The 22,525-nt window shown below is 36.0% G+C and overlaps 1 protein-coding gene across 2 annotated transcripts in view; it reads left to right on the forward strand.

Annotated features, from left to right (window-relative positions):
- The window catches only part of LOC145673783 (adenylate cyclase type 2-like), a 1,485,668-nt gene that overhangs the window by 470,478 nt on the left and 992,665 nt on the right, over window positions 1-22,525 (forward strand). For both annotated transcript variants that reach the window (XM_081743538.1, XM_081743539.1), the window contains exon 5: window positions 3,536-3,688. In XM_081743538.1, coding sequence (XP_081599664.1) covers window positions 3,536-3,688 — 153 coding nt within the window. The remainder of the gene's footprint in view (window positions 1-3,535; window positions 3,689-22,525) is intronic.

Raw genomic sequence — 22,525 nt, forward strand, 5'->3', positions numbered from 1 at the left:
CAGCAAGATATTAAACATAACAGCTGGCCCTACGATAAGCGCCTCTTGCGAAGCTCACGCGCCGACACAATTATGAAGCTTTGTCAAATTTTGCAGTTCGGAACATAAGCTGTTGCGGTGAACACACAGCAGTTTAGTACAGTAATTCGCAGCACTGTTTTACACCAATTGCTAGGAGGTACTAAGTACGAACCATAATGTTCGCAACGAGATACGAGGGAGCCATGCGCCATGGTAGCAAAGTGTTTAGTTTCAAGTTTCGAAACACGACGTGTGTGGATGTATTTATACCTTTGTTGCAGGCCCGTAGCTCTGTTGTTAGAACTTCATTCGAGAGATCTATAATTCCAGGTGCGACCACCCTAACTGGAGTTCCCAAATTTTTTCTTAGTCCCACGTCGGGATGATACCTATACTAAAATGCCTTGGCAACTACCTTTCCTCATCCTTTCCCACGGGATAGGTCATCGATGCCAGTTAGTCTTAAAATAAAATTTCGTCCTATTGCTACATTCTGCCGGTGTAAACCGATTTTTCTCACAGCACTCACTCGCAAACGAGGCAATTTCGACAATATTCACAAGAAGTCTTAAGCATTGACAGCGGTAATCAGGGAAGCAAGAGGGTAGACTGCGTTATAGTTATAGATAACACTTTGTTCGCATTACCAATGTACTCCAGTACACTTGAATTTTCCTTTCAGCGAACAAGCTTACTTTTGGGGACAAGTGCTCTTGCTCTTGCGATATAGCCACTGATCACTTTTGTGGGTAACCGTCTTCAACAGCAGCTGCAATTGTATAAGAAGCGTTGTAACATCATCGATGTTACCATATTCCAACCAATATCATGGAAAAGTTCTAAGGCATGACGGGCATCATTCCATGAAGTCCTCTTCCACAGTCTATTAACATGTTTCGCAAAACTCGAATTTGTGTTAGTTCGTATGTTAGGACGAAATGTTCTATCGAATTAATCATGGTAGGCAGAAAAAACTTCATACGTGGAGTTATGTCAACTTCATTTAAAGACTTATTCCTGAGCATGTTTAACGTACTATGTTGACGTAAACACATACCATAAATAAACGTATCTAAAAACTAGTTATCATTTCCACACTCCCCAATCTCCATATCAGGTGATATCCAATCACTGAACAAATTAAAGTCACCCATTAAAATTACATCACTTAACGGAAAGGCTGGTCATACCGAGTCTCCGCAAGTTTCCAAGATGGTTAAGGGTAAGTTTTTGTGTGGCCTACAGTAACAATCAAGGAACACTCTCTTACATTTAGTAACATTAACTTCAACCCGTATAAATTCACAATTTCTTGTTAGGTAATGACGTACCTTACTGGTATATTTATTATTCACACAAACCATAACACCTACACCCCGAGAGGATTCGCGATCTTTCCTATATATGTTGAAATGAGGTGAAAATAGAAGTTCCTCATCTTGTACAAAAGTGATCAACAATGTTTCAATGAAAACTAGACAGTCTTACTATACTAATTCAGTTTCGTGGATTTCACAGTCCAATAACTTATAATTTATGATCCTGATATTTTTGTAATAAACAGAGAAATTAACATTGCCATTTAATGGATCAGGGTTCATCTGATTGCCACCTTTAAGAAATACCAAAAATAATAAATGAAGATTCAGAGCAGTAAGTGAGAAAGGTTCATTTCTTCTGCAAGATGGCTAAGCATTAGTCAAGTTGCTTAAAAAATTAGCATGCCAAAAAAGAGCATTAAAAGTAAAAATTCTGTGACCCATGTTCGAATCAGAAAATTCTAACTGAGCTCTACATATTTTCAAGAATGTTCATCTGAGAGTAAAAACACAGGAAGACCAACACATAATGTTACACACTACTGCTAGTTGTACCAAAAATGCCAAGTTGCACATAATGAGACTTTTTCCGCATCGTGATCAGAAATAAAGGGAAAATACAAAGAGAAAAGCCTTGAATGAAATTGTCAATTATGATCAGTGGCAATATTTTCTAACAGATTGTGTCTACGAATTTCAAAATTTGCAGAGACTAGTGTGATAGTATATCAACAGTAATACGCAGGGTGTTGGACTTGTTTATAGTATTTTAATAGTAATTACACTTAAAATACTTACGAACAGGAAGTATTTACCATACACACACAGAGTAGTTTTTTCGAGAATCTATCCTACAAACACCATATCAATCTGTTTAATTGTAGTTATTTTACTTACTATGAAAATCTTAGGAACAAAATGCCGGGGAATTTCAACGTGCGTAAATCGGTGTGGCCACACTGCGATGCCAGAAGTGTGATGACTCTACAACCGCATACTGTGATGCCATAGTAGTATTGTTTGTGTCGTTGAAACTACTAAAAAAAATGTGATATTACTATAGTGTTCTGTGTAACTATATGAAGAATGTGCGCATATCTTCTGCTAGCTCTATAGTGTTTCAAAAAGTATTGAATAACCTGTACCAGCATTTGTAACTATTCTTGGACAGTATTGTTCCGAAAACTGGGTGATGCCAGGGTTGTAACGAGTGGTAACCATGTTGTCCATTGTAGGAGAATTTATAGTTTAATTTACCAATTAGCAGCTTGAAATGGCCGACCAGTATACTTGAAGTCTTGCCTTTAGGAAAACATACAGATTTTAAAATATAAAATTGATTGTACACCCAGTTGCAAGTTGATGACACTGTCAGAACTGTCCTATATATGTACGGGAATCAGTTTAAAAACATTATAACCAGGGCACACAATATCAAAATTACAGTTCTATGCGTCAAGCACTATTTACAGAGCACCGCCATTATGGACTCACTCAATCGCAATAAGGCAACTTACACAAATCACCAAATTCTTCATTACACATATATCCATCTGGACGACAGTTAACTCAGTCACACTCCGAGCATTCATTGACCCGTCGATGCACAATTTTACCCGCTTATCTGAGTAAAACTACTACTAAACATGATTGAACCAGGGAACCCCTTCAATCCGTTTTCACTCACACATACCCAACCTTACGTTTATCAAACAGTTTCTTTGTATAATGTATGGGACATGAACTCGTTTGTTTATGCAATTTGAAGAATGTTTTGCCCTGTCATTTCGGTTTATTTGATGTGAACAAAAACCAGTTTGTAAATGTAATACAGAATTCAAAATATTTGAAAGTAATCTCCAATGCATTTCTGATTGTTTGTACTTGCGAAGTATTTGTACTATGCGATATATACGATTGATCCAATGGTGTAAACATCTCAAAAACGGATTTTGGAGGGCAAGATGCGGTTTGGAAGTGGACGCCTCAAATAAAAGTAACGTTCCCACGGAAGGTTCTCTCTGATCAATATCAGTTAAATTTCGTGGGTGCAGCAATATTCGATATTATTCATAACAATTAGTTCCACTGTGGTTCCCATGCAGAGATATGAATTAATAATGTGTCATTTTAAGTTAGATGCCATTTTACATTTGGATTTGATATAACATTTTCATAATATTATAATTTTACAGAAGTTGATTGCAGATGGGATCTACCTTGCTTGCGTTAACGCATTGGGATTGTATCTTCAGTTTATGAACGAAATCGTTATACGAAGAACGTTCCTCGATAGAAGAGCATGTTTGGAATCAACGCTTACTCTCAACTACGAGAAACACCAAGAGGTAACTAAGAGTGTCATTTCTTATTTGTAACCTCTGCATTTTCAATGTCAATGCAACCTTCCAGAGGCAGTGTATTTACCCTTCAATTTTGATTATTTCCTGATAATAGAAACTTCTTATTTAAGATCGTAGAGGTAATGTCTGAAAGCGAGGCTAATCAAATACTAAATTAAGCAGTAATTAACAGGAAGATCAGTATGCAGGAGTACCAAATTTCACACAATTAAATCCCCATGTTAAGCGGGTTGGCATATCCAAGCTCCTAACTATGAAAACATTTACGATCACTCCAACCCCAACCATTTCACATATTAAACCTGTTGTATATAAGTTATTAGGACATAAGATTGAATATAATTTATACGAAAAAGACTTTTATGCATTGCAAAAGTTGTAACGTCCAAATATTCACCACAAACTTATAGTCTTATCGACATAAACAAAAAAAAAGTGTGGAACAGGAAACCAATTTATATAAGAGTCAAAAGAAGCTCACAGAATACATACGAACTGGTCGATCGGTTTGGTCACTAGCCTATCAATCAGAAGTTTATGTGTTCAAACCCTGTAGGAAGTATTCGTTTCCTTTTTTTCTTTCATAAAAGTGAGTTCCCACTTTCATCAGATTGAGAACATTTCTTTGAATACATCTTTGGGAACTACTTTTTTCTCAAATTCGATTAGAAGCGAACATTATGTGAATGGCAAATCTAAGATCCATAGCTGAGAACAAAATATTAAGTATGTTCAATATTTCATTATTATCCTTTGATTTGTAATGAGAAACTAACTATAAGCATTGATGATTTCAGAAGATTCTCCCCGGGAGATAGTCAATATATGAGTGAGAGAACTAATAAAACATTATCAGTCCCCTTTCAGCATGATAGAAGATAACTTATGTCAACAAGGTCTCAAATTCTACGACAGGTCATGCCCTGAAATCGTCATCGTTTGAAAGTTTTCTTAACAATTAGAATATTACATTTATTTCTCGTTCTACGTTCTGAAATGGAAAAATCATAATTTTAAAGAGAATTATAATACGATAAGCATAAAGATTTATAGAACTAATAAAGTAAATATTCTTGTGTAAGTTATCGATTTCTAATCGGATTAAAACTCGAATATTCGTTTGCATCGCACTTTGAAGTAAATCATCTCTCTATATAATTCTTACTGGAAAGCATGTTTAACTCCAATTACTTAATCAATATTTTTCATAATATATTTTATTGTAATACTTTTACTATTCAATGTCATATGAACTTCATTTCCCAAAGCAAAACCTCGCAAATTTATAGTGGACTGGTAAATATCATCAAATAAATTAGCATTTAGTTTACGCAAATACTGCTTCGCCCGATATGAAACTTCGAACTTTAAATAATAATAATAATAATAATAATAATAATAATAATAATAATAATAATAATAATAATAATAATAATAATAATAATAATAAAATAATAGCCATATCTTTATCAGAATTTCAGGCTTAGTCAATAAATGAATTCAACGGGTTCTCTATTCGAGGTTCTATTTAATCGAATCCGACAGAAATACGAAGAGGAACTTCGAGAACAGGTAAAAGAAAATAGTTGCTTTGGTGGAAGTGGAACCAACTTTTAAGAGTTCTTCACAATTTACATACAAATACCTTAGACAAATTTTCTTTACTATAAATTAACTGATTCACCTAACGTATCTGAGTAAATTGTCTCTAATTTCTACTCGGGTATACACGTTTTACAACCATTTCCATTAATCTTGAACGACAGGAACGCGAATACAAAAACAACTAGGACAATGAAAATTTCAACCTTCACCACCGGGAATCGAACCCGGGACCCCATACACCCAAAGCACACGTGCTAGCTACTAGACTAGCGGGAAGAGTGAAATGTATTATGTAGTGTCTGAAGTTTACGCCTATTTCGCCCTGATATAATATGTACCGTGTCCTGTGAAAACGAACTAAGCGCCACTTTCATACTTTTAAGAAAATCACGTATAAAGGTTGATGTCCAGCATTAATGTAGCCGTAATCAAAAGTGAAATTATGTTTTTTTTTTTTTGGAAAGGTGTTGGTTTTCCTCTCTTTTCGATTGTGCAAAACGTTCTAATGCTTATTAGGAACCAATCGTCGCATTTACGTGGATTTTCAAAGTTTGGCGCTTAGTTCATTTTTGCATAACACGGTACATATATCTATTAAAGTTCTTATTTTTACCGTATTCGTTACTTTGAGGAATGATATATATGTTATTCATATGGGGTATATTAAGTATTCATCGATAAATATTATATAAATTATCAGAATTATTCATGGTCTTCCATGGAAATTCACTGGTGCATACATAGTAGACAGACAGTGTAATTGGAAGGTGAGTTCATCAGAGATGATATATTTCGCCGACATTATTTAATAGCTATGTAGAAGAGAGAGCGAAAAGGAATCTACATAATGAAGATGGAATTTTGGTAGGAGATAGAATGATGATGTGTATATGGTTTGGGATTTATATGGTTGTTATTGCAGAATCTAAAAAGAGAAGAATATGGGATGAAAATAAATGTTAGAAAGACAAAATCCATGGTGATTGAAACGAAGCGATCGGTGTCAAATATAGAAGTAGGAGCGGGAAAAAAGAACAGGTGACTAGTTTTCGATATCTGAGTAGTATTATTAGTGATGATATGACATGCGAACGTGAAATAAAAGGAAGGATGGAAATGGCGAAAGAAGCCTTTAGGATGAAAAAAAAATACTATTTTGTAGGACCTTGAATAGAGTTGAAAAAAGACTCATAAAATACTTCGCGTACTGTATTTTACTGTACTTATAGGACAGAAACATGGACATTACGCAAAAATGATGAGAAACAATTACAGGCTTTCGAAATATGTGCGTGGAGAAGAATGGGGAGAAATAGCTGGGTCGAGAGGAAAAACGAATGAGAGGGTGTTAGAAATGGAAGGAGAAAAATATTATTAAAAAGAGGAAGAGAAACTGGTTGGGATATTGGTTAAGAAGGCACTGTATCACGAGGTATGTGCTAGAGGGTATGGTTGCAGGAAAGAGAGGGAGGGGACGGAGTAGACTATATAGAAACAGAATTAGGCTATTGGAGATATCGAAACAGAAAAATCGTATGTGAAGATGGAAGGGTTAATAGAAGATCGTGGAGCATGGTAGCTTCTCAGCTGCGGTAAGCGACCCGCTGGTAATGGCGGAATACTACTGATATAATGGTGCTGATGATACACGGTAGAAACAGAAAGATCCACTTTACTGTCATTGCTAATACGAATCACAATGCAAATTTCTACAGGCTGCCAAAATGCCTCGCTCTAAAGGCTGTAGAAAACTATCTGTTACTATGCGAGGGGAAATCATAGGTCGAGCAACAATGGGACAAACTGCCATTCAGATAGCTAGAAGTATGGGCTGTGACGAGAAAACTCTGAAGAAATTGATTTAGCGGTATGAAGAAGGTGGTGAATATTTCACATCTCGGCCAAGAAGTAGGAGATCAATAATAATAATAATAATAATAATAATAATAATAATAATAATAATAATAATAATAATAATAATAATAATAATCTCAGAAATTTATATTTATTTCCAGCAAGAGTTTTCCATACCCTCCTAGTGCAGTATTGTGTTTTTAAACGGTCATTATAAAATTGTCAAACTTAATTTTAAAAGTCATTATAAGTGGTGCTTTATTTATTTCACAATTCATTTCTGCCAGTAGCTTTCGCCCCCTTACTCCCTCTTCATGCTTACTCAGGAGGAAGCTTCGCGTCTCCAGGTTGGGAACCACTGCTTTCCATTAAGAAATTCTGACAGATTGTTATAAATTTGCATTTTGACTAATATCAGTAAACTGAATTCCTCTGTTTCTACTGCGCATGCACCTGTGAATTTCCAGGGAAGATCATGAATAATTCTGATAATTTATATAATATTTATGGACGAATATGTAACACAACATATATCGATAAAATATATCATTCCTCAAAATAACGAATACGGTAAACATTAAAAATCAATAGACATATACAGCAGGCTGAAATAGGTATCACTTCAGACACTACAGAATACATTTCACTCGCTCTTCCCGCTGGTCTAGCATACTGTGTTTGGCTGTTGAAGTGAGTAGACGTGTCTTCGCTCTGTGTAACAAGCTCTGACGTGTTTACCTTCAACGGTGCTTTCCTTAGCATTCAGTTTTGCTGTTGTTCTTTTTTTGTTCTTTTTTTCCTCTGTTATTTTTGTGAGTGAATTCGTTGAATGAACCATGTCGTTAAAAAGGGTCAATACATTAAAATATGATTTTGGTGGTGTTTCACAGTGACCAAGTACCTTGAGTTTGCATCAGTGGCTCAGTGATTCTTTCAAGTTTTCAGTTGATGATGTCTTGAGTATTGAAATGGATATTTATCGTAAATTGTTGTATGTGTAACTTCGTACCGAAGAACTTTGTGAAAACGTTTTGCGTGCTTCTGACGGAACTGTGTACCATAGTGATACAGATGGTCAACATGCGGTACCAGTTTTGTGGGCTGATGTGCAAATAGTAATAGTTAAATTGCTTTGTACACCAATGGAACTTGACGATTTTGAAATTGGAAAAGTTCTTGGGGACTATGGGATCATCTCTAAAATTTCTGATGAACTATATTCCGTTGATCATGTTTACCCTATACAAACCGGGCGTAAATTAATACGTATGGAATTAAAAAGGCCTATTCCATCTTTTGTTGTAATCCAAGGACAAAAGTCTTGTGTCACCTACCCCAAACAGATCCGAACATGTCTCAGGTGCAATGAGGCTCATATGTATTCCAATTGTCCCCTTCGAGTTCCCAGTGATCCGAACAGTTATGCAGGGAAGGTAGCTCCTATATTTCGCAATAACGATCCTGCAGAGGGTCTTGTGCCTAAATTTGACAGTTTGCCCCTTCCTTCCCGACACGGGAACAAACCCACCACTAGTGTATCGGGCTCATCTGACGCAAATGTACCTACAATGGACGCTTCTCAATTTCCCGAACTACCAAGTACGAATGTTTCCTGCGAGCCGAACAGTGTTAAGAGTGTTTCCTCAGAATCGCCCGTAAATGCGTGTTTTAGTTGTTCCACTGAAAAACAAGATGGTCCACAGCCGTTACTACTCCCATCTGATGCACCTTTATCTAATTCTGTTTCTGATCTCGAAACAGTTCCTGGGGGGCAAGATCTCTCTACTGCGCCGATTTCTACGACAGTTAATCGTAATGAGAGCTGCTCGCCTGGCTCCCAAGCAAAGTGTGGTTCTCATGAAGAAAGGTTTCATGCTCCCTCCCCCTCATCTCAGTCTAGTGAGTCGGAGGTCGCTTCTCCTATAATGGAAGCAAGTACAATTAGTGACGACAATCGAAATCGACGCAAGCGTACGAAACGTAATGAATTGAGTCAAAAGCTATTTAAAAAGTCTGAAAATGACACGAAAGTTTCTATTCGGTCTCCAAATACTGACATTATGTCGTAATATGGTTCTTAATACAGTAAATGTACTATATTTTAATGAATTCAGTTTAAGTATCTTACGACACGTTAGTCTCTTCTTCTATAAAATGTTAGATTGATATGTATGTCATTTCGATGTTTTAAGCTTTCTTTTATTGTTTCTCTTGTCAGAAATTATGCCGTTATATTTACTTTAAATGCTCATTTTTTTGTGTCGGTGGTTTTCTGTGCTTACCAGTGTGATCATGCTTAAAATCACTACGATTAACATTATTAATTTGTATAGTTCCGCCAAGCAGTTTGCTCTTTGGGACTTTTTGCGCATAGAGGGATTGACGTTGCCCTTTTACAAGAGGTTGGTATTTCTGAATTAAATCTTAGTCCATCCTATGCTGTAGAAAATAACTTTGACAATAGTGGCACAGGTACAGCTATTGGTTACCGACATTCAACATTTTTTTCTTCTCCTGTGTTCCATCCATCTGCTCGAATAATACGGGGTAATCTAGGAGACATCAATCTTGTCAATATTTATTCTCCGAGTGGTTCACAAGCTCGTACCAGGCGAAATGCTTTCTTTTCCCAGGACGTTGCCCTGTCGCTTGGACCCAATGTTGACAGGTTAATTTTGGCTGGAGATTATAATTGAGTTTTAAGGCCTGAAGATGAAACGCCGGGATTTAACTACTGCCATACCCTCCACGAGTTAGTCGATGGACTTCATTTACGAGACACATGGATCTGTCTGAAGCCACAAGCACGGGATTACACTTTTCCATCACACCAGAGTGCCTCTCGCCTTGATCGCATATATGTATCTCCTGTGTTGGTACCATGCATTAAGCACGTTGAAATTGCCCCCACCTCCTTTTCTGATCACTCAGCCTATATCGTATCTTTCACCTTTCCTGATCTACGAGTTGAACGAGGTAGGGGTTATTGGCAATTCAATACATCGTTATTGGAAGACGATCAATTTTGTGCTGAGTTTCAGTCCAAACGGCGTTACTGGTTTAGGCAACGTCAATACTTTCCCACCGTAGGCGACTGGTGGAATACTTATTTCAAACCACGGTTTGGAAGCTTCTGTCGGTGGTACTCATCTGAAAAATCCAGAGATCTTCGTAATCTGCTTTACTTTTATACCAGGTGTTTGCGAGAAGCTCGCTGTGCTTATCTATGTTCTGTCAGGTTAAACGCTATCAAGCTTTGCTTCTCAATTTGTATCGCCGCCGTGTAGCTGGCATCAAGGTCAGAAGCAAGGTTTCCATAATAGATGCTGATGAAGAGCCGTCATTACATCATGTCCTCAAAGAAATCAAACGAGGCCAAGGAAAATGGATCCATCAAATCATAGATGACGAAGGACATCTTCTTAAGGATGTTGCTTCCATTAAACATGTGTTTTGGATGCACTACTCAGACCTCTATAGTATTGCAGACACTACTACAGCGTCTGGGGAATTATCTGCTTCACTTTCTTGTATTCTTGATGATGCAGCACAGTAATCTCTTGTTCGAGCTTTTATTATTGATGATGTACATCACGCTGTTCTCGCAGCTCCGAAAGGTAAATCTCCAGGACTAGATGGCATATCTGCAGAATGGTGTGTTAAGTTTTTCCCTCTAATTGGTGAACACTGACCTGTCTCGTTAATGAATATTTCAGTAATAACCCACAGAGACTCTATAGAAGTCCTGGTGTCACAGTATTTATACCTAAGCAAGCACATCCTACAAGTGTTACTCATTATCGACCCATCACCTTCCTGAATTGTGATTACAAGTGGCTTGCTCGTTATTTGAACAACAGACTCTCTCACTATATTGATATTCTCGCTGGACCATTTCAATATGCACGAGTCGGAGTGAAAAAAGTATATCACGTACCTCAAACTGTTCGAGATTTTATTGCAAATTTTCAGACTCATACTACTAGTCATGCTTTGCTATCCTTAGATTTTACCCAAGCCTTTGATCGTGTAGATCACAATTATTTGTGGTCAGTATTGCACCATATGGGAGTTGGAGACTTATTTGTCCGTTGGATTCGCGTTTTGTATGGTGACGCTCAAACGAAATTAAAAATCAATGGGTTTCTGACTACATCTCTTAAACTCAAACGCAGCGTTAGGCAAGGATGTCCATTAAACATGACTCTTTTTATAATTTCCATCTGTCCCTTCCTACACAGCATTGCGCAACGTATCCAAGGCCTTACTATCTGCAATGTTCCTGTTAAGGTGTATAGTTTTGCTGGTGACGTGCATGTTTTCCTTCGTGATCACCAGGATTTAGAAGTAGTTGAAGATTGCGTTCACAAGCACTCTGAACAGTCAGGAGCACGTCTCGCTTCAAGTATAAACTTATGCCATTAGGAAATGGTTCTACGAATGCATATACCAATTTTCCTCAGGTGCTGAAGGTTATGAAAGTACTTGGTATTTAGTTTTCCTGCAACTTGTATGAGAGTATAGCAAAAAATTTTGAAAAGTTTTTCTGAAGGTTCGCTCTGTTTTACATCAACATACATCTCGTCACCTGTCGCTGATATCTCGTGTCTACTTTGTGAATACATATGCATTTTCCAAGTTGTGGTACGTCTGTCAAATTTTGCCTATGCCTACATTTTACATTCAGAAGTTTACGAGCATTGGTAACTGGTTTGTGTGGACAGGTATGATTTTTCGAGTACGATATCCAACTCCATGTTTACCATATTCTGCAGAAGGACTCAACTTGATCCATGTTGCAAGTAAAACGAAAGCTTTATTCTCCTACAGAGGATTCCAAAACATTCAAGGTATTGGAGATCAACTCAGCACGACCGTTCTTTCGTTTCTCGTAGCTACCAATGATGGAGTACTACCTGTGAACTTATCTCAGATTCGTCCCGACTTTTGGTATTTTAAAGATGTAATATGTAATTATTCCTACCTGTCTGCCCGTGACCTTCAAACCTTACCTCACAGAGTGAAACTTCTCTATAACTTGTTTCTACAAGAACAACCAAGCCAATGTCCTCACACAGTTACAAAATTTCCATCTGCGCATTGGCAACGTATTTGGTGAGCAATTTCATCTACTGTTGTGTCAACCTCAGCCCGCTCTTTACGGTACAGAACTGTTCATAGCATTATAGATACTAAGGCTAAACGATATCACCTTCATATTACAGATGACAATCATGTTTTCTTTGTGGACAAGTTGATACTTTAGAACACCGTCTCACCACCTGCAACGGATCGACCTCAGTTTGGAAAACCTATAGAGAAATGGTTCAACATTTGTGTAAAATAAGCATGGATTCCATTACTGTTCAGATGCTTTTGTTTCCTGATTTTAAGTTTTTTCCTAATAAGAAGCAAAACTCTGTTGTATGGCTCACTGCTAATACCGTTGAATTTATTCTGTCCCCTAGTTCTCCTCAAGCACATCACACCTACAAAGATTTCCTGTGTTTACGATATGGAAAATTACCACCACCAAAAAAGAAAAAGCTCTTTGCGCATTACCTGAATTACCTCTTGTGTGGGTATGTACTATAATTGACATGTAAAGTTCTTGTTATTTGTTCTACTATATATATTCACTTTGTAACTACAAACTGTATCAATGTGTAGTCTTATTATCTCTTTTCTAAATTTTGCGCTGATATGTAATATCAATTATTAACAATAAACAAGTGAAAAAAGTGGGTAGCACGTGTGCCTTGCGTGTATGGGGTACCGCGTTCGATTCCCGGTGGGAGAAGTTAGGAATTTTAACTGTTCTACCTAGGTAGATGTTTTTGTGTTCGTGTTCTTGTCGTTCAGGGTTAATGGAAATGATTGTAAAACGTGTATAACCGAGCAGAAAATAGAGACAAGTTACTCAGATACGTTAGGTGAATCAGTTAACTTAAAGAAAAGGAAAAAGTGTTTAAGTCACTTCTCTGTAAATTGTAAAGGTAATAAACACTTAAAGGTTGCTTCCAATCCCACAAAACTAACATTTTTCTTTTACCTGTTCTCGAAGTTTCTCTTTGTATTTCTATCGGATTCGATTAAATAGAACTTTGAATAAAGACTACGTTGAATTTTATTAACAAAGCCTGAAATTCTGATGAAAATATGGCTATGATATTATTATTATTATTATTATTATTATTATTATTATTATTATTATTATTATTATTATTATTATTATTATTATTATTATTATTATATAAAGTACGAGGTTTCAAATCAGGTGATGTAGTATCTACGTAAACTAAATGATAATTTATTTGATAATATTCACTAGTTCACTACAAATTTGCGAGGTTTTGCTTTGGGAAATGAAGCGTATACAGCATTGAATAGTAAAAGTATTAAAATAAGAATATATTATTAAAATATTGATTAAGTAATTAGAGTTAAACAGGCTTTCCAGTAAGAATTATATAGAGAGATGATTTACTTTAAAGTGCGATGCAAACGAATATTCGAGTTTTAATCCGATTAGAAATCGATAACTTACACAAGAATATTTACTTTATTAGTTCTATAAATCTTTATGCTTATCGTATTATAATTCTCTTTAAAATTATGATTTTTCCATTTCAGAACGTAGAACGAGAAATAAATGTAATATTCTAATTGTTAAGAAAACTTTCAAACGGTGATGATTTCAGGGCATGACCTGTCGTAGAATTTGAGACCTTGTTGACATAAGTTATCTTCTATCATGCTGAAAGGGGACTGATAATGTTTTATTAGTTCTCTCATTCATATATTGACTATCTCCCGGGGAGAATCTTCTGAAATCATCAATGCTTATAGTTAGTTTTTCATTACAAATCAAAGGATAATAATGAAATATTGAACATACTTAATATTTTGTTCTCAGCTATGGATCTTAGATTTGCCATTCACATAATGTTCGCTTCTAATCGAATTTGAGAAAAAAGTAGTTCCCAAAGATTTATTCAAAGAAATGTTCTCAATCTGATGAAAGTGGGAACTCACTTTTATGAAAGAAAAAAAAGAAACGAATACTTCCTACAGGGTTTGAACACATAAACTTCTGATTGATAGGCTAGTGACTAAACCGATCGACCAGTTCGTATGTATTCTGTGAGCTTCTTTTGACTCTTATATAAAGTGGTTTCCTGTTCCACACTTTTTTTTATGTCGATACGACAATAAGTTTGTGGTGAATATTTGGACGTTACAACTCTTCCAATACATAAAAGTCTTTTTCGTATAAATTATATTCTATCTTATGTCCTAATAACTTATACACAACAGGTTTAATATGTGAAATGATTGGGGTTGGAGTGATCGTAAATGTTTTCATAGTTAGGAGCTTGGATATGCAAACCCTCTTAACGTGGGGATTTAATCGTGTGAAATTTGGTACATGTTTTCAAGAGGAAAACTTACCGAGTTGTTGCGCTGGAAATAAATTTAAAAATGCGCATTCATTTGTGAAAAATAATTATTGCGTAACCTCAAGTTCGATTTCAGGAAGAGATGCATATCATTTGACAGCAATTACTAATTTCGTAATGACGTGAATAAAAAATCAGAAAGAGATTACCAGTTCAAAGAAACATTGAGAAGTGTCATTATACCAAGAGGATTTTATTGAATTTTATATGAATTGAGTTTATTTGCCAATATGTATTTTAGCGTCTCTAGGTATATGTCACATTTGAGGATAGAGTGATATCACATTATGTAAAAATAAAAGTAATTCAAATTCATAAGTAAGTGTAATTTTAAATTATAAGTACTTTGGTATAGACATTTTTAGAATAGTTAGAAAATTAAGAAAAAGTAGTTGGTTATTGAGATCAAGGAGTGCCCGAGAAAACTAGAATCAGCTTTCCTGTTTGGAAATATGATCAAAATTATACTATCCGAGCACTACGTACTGAGATATTCTCCCTAGTTTCATTCCCAATGTTACCCCGATGACTAATGTTAAATAGGTATATACAGGAAATGTTAAATAGTTCCCAATGTTAAATAAGTATATACTGGAATTATAAAATATTCAAATGTTAAGTTGCTGAATTGTATTGTTTGATTAATTTATCAAGAATCCTATTGAGCATAATTGTTTGAAAGAAAAGGGTGTGCCTATGACATACAAAAAAAAAATGACTCCAATTGCACATATCAACATTTTAAGCAAAGAAACTAAAATAAAGTACTGAAAATACCCTGAAAAGGAGTTGTAGTGTAGAAATGCAGCAACTAAAACGAAGACAAAGTTATCCAAAGCGTAAACAAAATATGAGTTATATATTTGTCATACAAAATAGTTCGTTCTATTGAAGTTTATTCACCGGCCTCTTTGCGCTTAGATATTTATTTGGAAAACCTTCTCTTTAGTTTATCCCTTTGTCTCAAAAGAAGCTTACCATGCATGGAAGTAGGCTACACTAGTGCTGTCGAATTTTTGTGACATTTGCGGTTTTCGGTTTTTAAGAAAACCGGTTTTCTGAAAACCGAAAACCGCAAAAGTGGTTTAAAAATCGACACCGTAAAAGCGGTTTTCAAAACCGAAACTGCAAGAACGGTTTTCAAAACCGAAACCGCAAAAGCGGTTTTAGAAACTGAAACCGCAAAAGCGGATTTCCAAACGGAAACCGCAAAAGCTCTTTTCGAAAGCGAAAGCCGCCCGAAGCCGTGTTTCGGTTTTATAAGCGAAACATGTTTGTCCTTTTCATAGCAGAAACAATGCTTGCTGTTTTTAATTACACATTTTAATAATTGTGAAAGCATCTATCAATCGAGACAATTGTATTGATTTATATGCGTGTTTTAACTTTCTTTCTTATTTGCTCAGAGACTATTATGATAATATGTGCAGCAATATGAGCAAGAAATAGTTCGATGGTTATACAAGTCACAGCTATATTAAGGTTGCCATATTTTAAAATCAGAAAGTTGGGGGTTCTAAACCGTAAGTACTGATGTGAACTTGTGTATTACAAATACTGACCTGGGATCTTTCACACTTATTTTTTAGTTATTTCTTTGATGACACTTCCAATGTACTTTTCGCCTGCAGGGAAGCAAACTGGACCCCACCTGATTTTCATATATTTTGTAAATTAGACCACGAGGACCACGAATCTAAAGGAATTTTGACATTCCGAATTTCAGAACTCGAGATATTCGAACATAAAGTGACCATGGAAGCAAACTGGACCCCACCTGATTTTTATATATTTTGTAAACTAGACCACAGGAACACGAATCTGAAGGAATTTGGCATCCAAATTTCGGAACTCGAGATATTCGAACATAAAGTGACCACGGAAGCAAACTGGACCCATCTATTTTAAAATAGTTTGTAAACTAGGCCATGAGGAACACGAATCTGAAGGAATTTTAACATTCCGAATTTCGGAACTCGAGATATTTGAAAATAAAGTGACAACGGAAGCAAATAGAACCCTATTTGATTTTTATATATTTTGTAAACTAGACCAAAGGGAGCAATAATCTGAAGGAATTTTGACATTCCGACTTCCCGAACTCGAGATACTAGAAATCATAGAATAGTTTTATATAGTATGTATAAAAGTAACGAACACTGTTCTGTCGCTTTCTGACCTATCATCTTAGAGCATCGATATGTCACCTAAGACGTACGTGGAAGACCAAAAAAAGTACCCATCAGTATCAACGACCTTCTGCTAACGTTCGGAATGGGAATGAATTCTTTCGCGGTAGAACTTGGTTTGTCGTTAAGCGAAGAAAGTATCAAGTGCATTTTGCACCTCTACTACGGGCTTGAACAGGAATCCTCTAAGGTGAGTGTCCAAGGAATGGAACAGGTGATAATTGGACGGTGCAGTGTCCGGGGAGTATGGCGCATGCAATAGTGTTTCTCATCCAAGGCGTAGGATGGTGTCCCGGGTCATTCTAGCCATGTGAGGCTTAGCATTGTCCCGTAACGGGAGGACCCCTTAGCGATTGAGAAGTGCTGGCTTCAGGGTTTTGAGTGTTTCTTGAACGCGGCTCAACTGCTGACAGTAGACAGTTGCATTGATGTTCTGCTGTGTCAAGGCGGTACAGTTCCCGATGCACGCGTAGCCTTCTGGCCCGGAGTCAAATCTGGCCCCTTATGATGCTCTGTGGAGGTTCCATATTCACTCTGTCCTTACACAATTTCACGTTGTAACTGAACTGCCACAACCAGGTAGAATATTGGATATACCCACACCAACAACTGACCTTCGCCTTATATCCATTCGCATTCAACTCACGGTGTGAGGGCCAATTGAACACAGACATCCACAAAATGCGACAGAACTTTCTTGGTCACCTTTATATATCTCACAGGACATAATATGTGTCGTATAGAGAATATTGTGTTTTTTTCATATAGATACGTAGCGTCTATATTAAACTTTGTTTTAATATCTCGACTTCCGAAATTCGGAATATCAAAATTCCTTCAAATTCGTGTTCCTCGTGGTCTAGTTTACAAAATATATAAAAATCAGGTGGGGTCCAGTTTCCTTTCCTGCAGCCTAATTTTCAAACGAAACTGTTTTCCAGAGTGTACATTTCGCTTCAAACTGAGTTCTGCTCTGGCTAACAATCGTAAATTGGCTTCTATAAGAGTCTTTAAAGTTACACTTGAAATTTTCATTCGGCATTCTTGTAGCTTATGAAGTATGAATAATTCAAGTATGTTTCTCACAACATCTACAAATGAATATGCATTCGTAAAGAATCTACTATACAAATATATACAAATATATATAAAATTAATTAAGAGAAGTTTAAAAAATGAAAAATAAATAAATAAATATTTTACCTCTCAATGCTTTTCCTTTCCTGAAAGGATCCTGGAATAATATTAGCAATTTAACAACTACCTTTTTATTCCTGTTCACACATTTTAGTATTTTCAGAACAAGTTTAGTACATTCACACATAGCGTTCGAGTAATCATTACGATCCAACACATATGGTAAGTTTCCTATGGAATTTTTCTAAGTTCACAATTTTTAATATTTTCGAACATTTTTTTTTACAACGAGTATGCTCTGGCATACAAATTATTACATAAGCTAAGTTTCCTATGAAAGCGATGGGAGGTTGACGGCTAGTGTTTCAGGGGGTTATAGGGAAGATCACATTTTATTACGTCACACCTTATAATTTTAATTTCATTGCACTTTTTTAAAATTTGATCACAATTATTAAATAGTTTCGGAATATAATTCTTCCGAGTTTCCTGTGTAATTTTTAACAGTGAGTAATTTTTAAAATTAGAAGATATCAGGTTTGAAGGCCTATAACAAACTTCTGATGGTATGAAACACATTTTAATTTTATTATATGATAATTTAAATTTATTTCTTGATTTAAGAAGCTTGTCTGATCATGTTTCACACAACAAAGAGATCATTCAACCTTTCCAGCGTCCACTCAAATCCAGCTAGCAGTCTGGAATCAAATCCTTACGTGTTCCAGGGACCTGTCCAGGGATACCTGCGTTATTGACAAGAAAATATAGAGGGCAATAAAACAATTAAGAGACAATAGCCGTATTCATGTGTAGAAGTAGCTCCAATAATACAGTTATCACGAAAACAGAAGCACAATTTTTACTCTTCATGCCGACTCCTTTTGTACTCCATAAGGTGTATTTTCTTCAAGTCACGACTGGGTAGAGGCAGCCATATTCACGGGGTTCGAGTTGAATTTCTCTATGTCTATTTCAAGTACACAAGTTAATGAAAGTGTTAGGCTGCACATAATGGCATCTGTGATTATGTTCATTGACATCAAATAACTAATAGAGTGGCGGCGTGGATTTGAGTCCTGTTGCTACTTATCCCTAAAAGAGTTTTCTAATGTGTTTCTCACTGCCAGGATGATCTCTGATAAAATACACTCTGGCCTTTATACAAAGTGGACAGCATTGTTACCCAATAACATAACTTTATGGGTTTTACTTTGTGACTTCGTACATAAGTTATTCTCATGTTCATTCATTTGTAACGACACAATAACACTTTCATGCAATAGTTTTAATCTATGAAACAGTTTTTCCTATTGTGCGCCGATAATTCACTTCACAGTTGGATGCCTTGTCTTTCGAAAATGAAGCGGAATCTGCTTCATATTTAGTAACTGTTTGATGTCAGCCATCATATGCTAAGGTGTGGATGTGTAATGCTATTTGAAAACGTAAAACTTTGTACCAGGTGTGCAACACTGTCAACCCAATAATCTCAAATGTTGATTAGTTTCATTCTCTACGTTAGTGCAAGTATTTATAACCGAGTAACTCCTAAACTGACCAACGTATTGAGGTGCTGTTTCCACATTTAGTAATAGGTCATCAACTACTACATGTCCCAAAAGAACTGACCATCGGCGTCAAAAGTTTAAATCCGAATAACTCGCAAACGGAGCAAATATTGAGGTGATGTCCCCAAATTTAGTAATAGGTCATCAACTACTACATGTCCCAAAAATATTGACCATCGAGGTTAAACGTCAAATATCTAAACCCGAATAACTTGTAAACGGAGCAACGAATTAAGGTGCAGTATCCACATTTAGTAATAGGTCACCAACTACTATATGTGCCAAAAGTAAGAACCATCGAGGTCAAAGGTCAAATGTTTAAACCCGAATAACTCGTAAACGGAGTAACGGATAAATTTGTGTGACCGGTCAAAAGTTTAAATCCGTATAACTCGTAAACGGAGCAACATATTGAAGTGCTGTTTCCACATTTAGTAATAGGTCATAAACTACTGCATGTCCCGAAAGTAGTGATCATCGACGTCAAAAGACTGAATCCGAATAATAGGTCATCAACTACTACATGTCCCAAAAGTGTTATTCATCGAGGTCAAAAGTCAGATATTTTAACAAGAATAACTCGTAAACGGCGCCACATATTAAGGTGCAGTTTCCGCATATGATAATAGGTCATCAACTACTACATGTCTCAAAAGTTCTGACCACCCAAATGTATTCCTTCGTTTATTTTAGTAGTACAAGATGGTACAGAAATATTGAGCTAGTTAAAATGGACCTTGTTCGCTTTTTTTAGTGTTTGGTGCAAACCCCAATGGGCCACCCAAATTTATTCCTTCGCTCATTTGATTAGTACAAAATGTTAATTCCTTCCTTTTTTGCTTGCTACAAAACTGAATAGGTCACACAAATTTATTCTTTCGTTTTTTTGAGTATTACAAAATGATATAAAATTTTGTGTTAGTTAAAATGAAACTTCTTCGTCTTTTCTGGTAAGTAAAAATTTATTCCTTCGTTTATTTGAATAATACGAAACTATAATGCCCCTTTACATTTTTCATTTGGTGCATAAAGAAAGAGTCCGCTTAAATTTTATTCATTCTTCACTTTTTCTGGTTCCTACAAAACTAAATACTCCATGTAAATGTATTTATTCGTTTATTTGAGTGTTACTAAATGATATGAAATTCTGAGTTCGTTAAAAAATTGTTCTTCTTCGATTTTCTCTTCTTGCTACAAAATTGAAAAGTTCACTCAAAAGTTATCCCTTCGTTGGTTTAAATGGTTCAAAATGACCCTTTATCCTGTTTTCTGGTTGGTTTAAATACTGCATCCAAATTCATTTTTTCGTTTATTTGAATAACCCGAAAAGTTACAGATATTCTGGGGTAGTTAAAATTGAGTTTCTTACATTTTTCTCGTTAATACAAGAGTGAATAAGCCACTCAAATTTATTACTTCTTAACTTTTTTCTGCTTGGTACAAAATTGAAGAGGTCACGCAAATTTATCCGTAGCTAGCACCGTTTACGAATTATTTGGGTTTAAATATCTGACCCTTAACGTTGATGGTCCCTACTTTTTGGTCATGTGGTAGTTGATGACCTATTGCTAAATGTGGAAAGAGTACCTCAATACGTTGCTTCGTTTAGAAATTATTCGGGTTTAAATATTTGACCTTTGACCTCAATGGTCAGTGCTTTTAGGGCATGTAGTAGTTGATGAGCTATTACTAAATGTGGAAACAGTACCTCAATACGTTGATCCGTTTACAAGTTATTCTGGTTTATTTTTCTGATCTTTGACCTCGATGGTCAGCACTTTTGGGACACGTAGTAGATTACTAAATGTGCAAACAGCACTTGTGGAAACGGCACTTCGATATGTTGCTCCGTTTACGAGTTATTCTGGTTTAAACTTTTGACGACGATGGTCAGTACTTTTGGAACAGTAGTAGTTGATGACCTATTACTAAATGTGGAAACTGTACCTCAATACGTTGCTCAGTTTAAAAGTTATTCGGGTTTAAATATTTGACCTTTGACCTCGATGGTCATAACTTTTGGGACATGTAGTAGTTGGTGACCTGTTACTAAATGTGGAAACTGCACCTCAATACCTTGCTCCGTTTACAGGTTATTCGGGTTTCAATATTTGACCTCTGACATCGGTTGTCAATACTTTTGGGACGTGTAGTAGTTTGTGATCTATTACTAAATGTGAAAACAGCACCTCAATATTTGCTCCGTTTACGAGTTATTCGGATTTAAACTTTTGATATCGATGGCCAGTTCTTTTGGGACATGTAGTAGTTGATGACCTATTACTAAATGTGGAAACAGCACCTCAATACGCTGCTCCGTTTAGAGTTATTCTGGTTTATATGTTTGACCTTTGACCTCGATGGTCAGTACTTTTGGGAATTGTAGTAGTGGGTGACCTATTACTATATGTGGATACAGCACCTCAAAATGTTGCTTTGTTTACGAGTTATGTGGTTATACATATTTGACCTTTGACCACGATGGTCACTACTTTTGGAACATGCAGTAATGGACGAATGCGATGTTACACAGGGGTTGATAAAAGGGAACGATTACACTCCACTTATTACGTAGGAGTGCTATTAAAATAGGCGTTCGTAGTCTCTGTGTAATTTCTGCTATGTTAAAACAGGGGTTGATTTTGTGAGTCAATTTATAAGAAACACGTGTTGGTCTCTGGTCTTTTCTTCGTGATCTCCATCAATGAACCAAACGAATTCCCAGTCTAGCAGCTTATCCAAAGTGTGGAGAATCCCTAGTTCTACCAACTTCTAAATACTTTTGTACTAGAGATCTGGTTCAGGTAGTTCTCGACATATTCTCGTTTCCTTCAACTTATTCTGACCACCTTCCATCTGAACTTCGTTTCGTTCCCGTTTAATCTAAACAGCATGAACATTGTAGTGATAAACATTTTATTTCACTATCTTGTAGCTTCACGTATTATGAATCTATACAGGAAAACGGATATACCTTAATGAAAACAGAATTGATCCTTCATTACG

The sequence above is a fragment of the Thermobia domestica genome, chromosome 17, assembly GCF_964235325.1.
Source record: "Thermobia domestica chromosome 17, izTheDome1.hap1.1, whole genome shotgun sequence".
Classification (NCBI taxonomy): Eukaryota; Metazoa; Arthropoda; class Insecta; order Zygentoma; family Lepismatidae; genus Thermobia; species Thermobia domestica.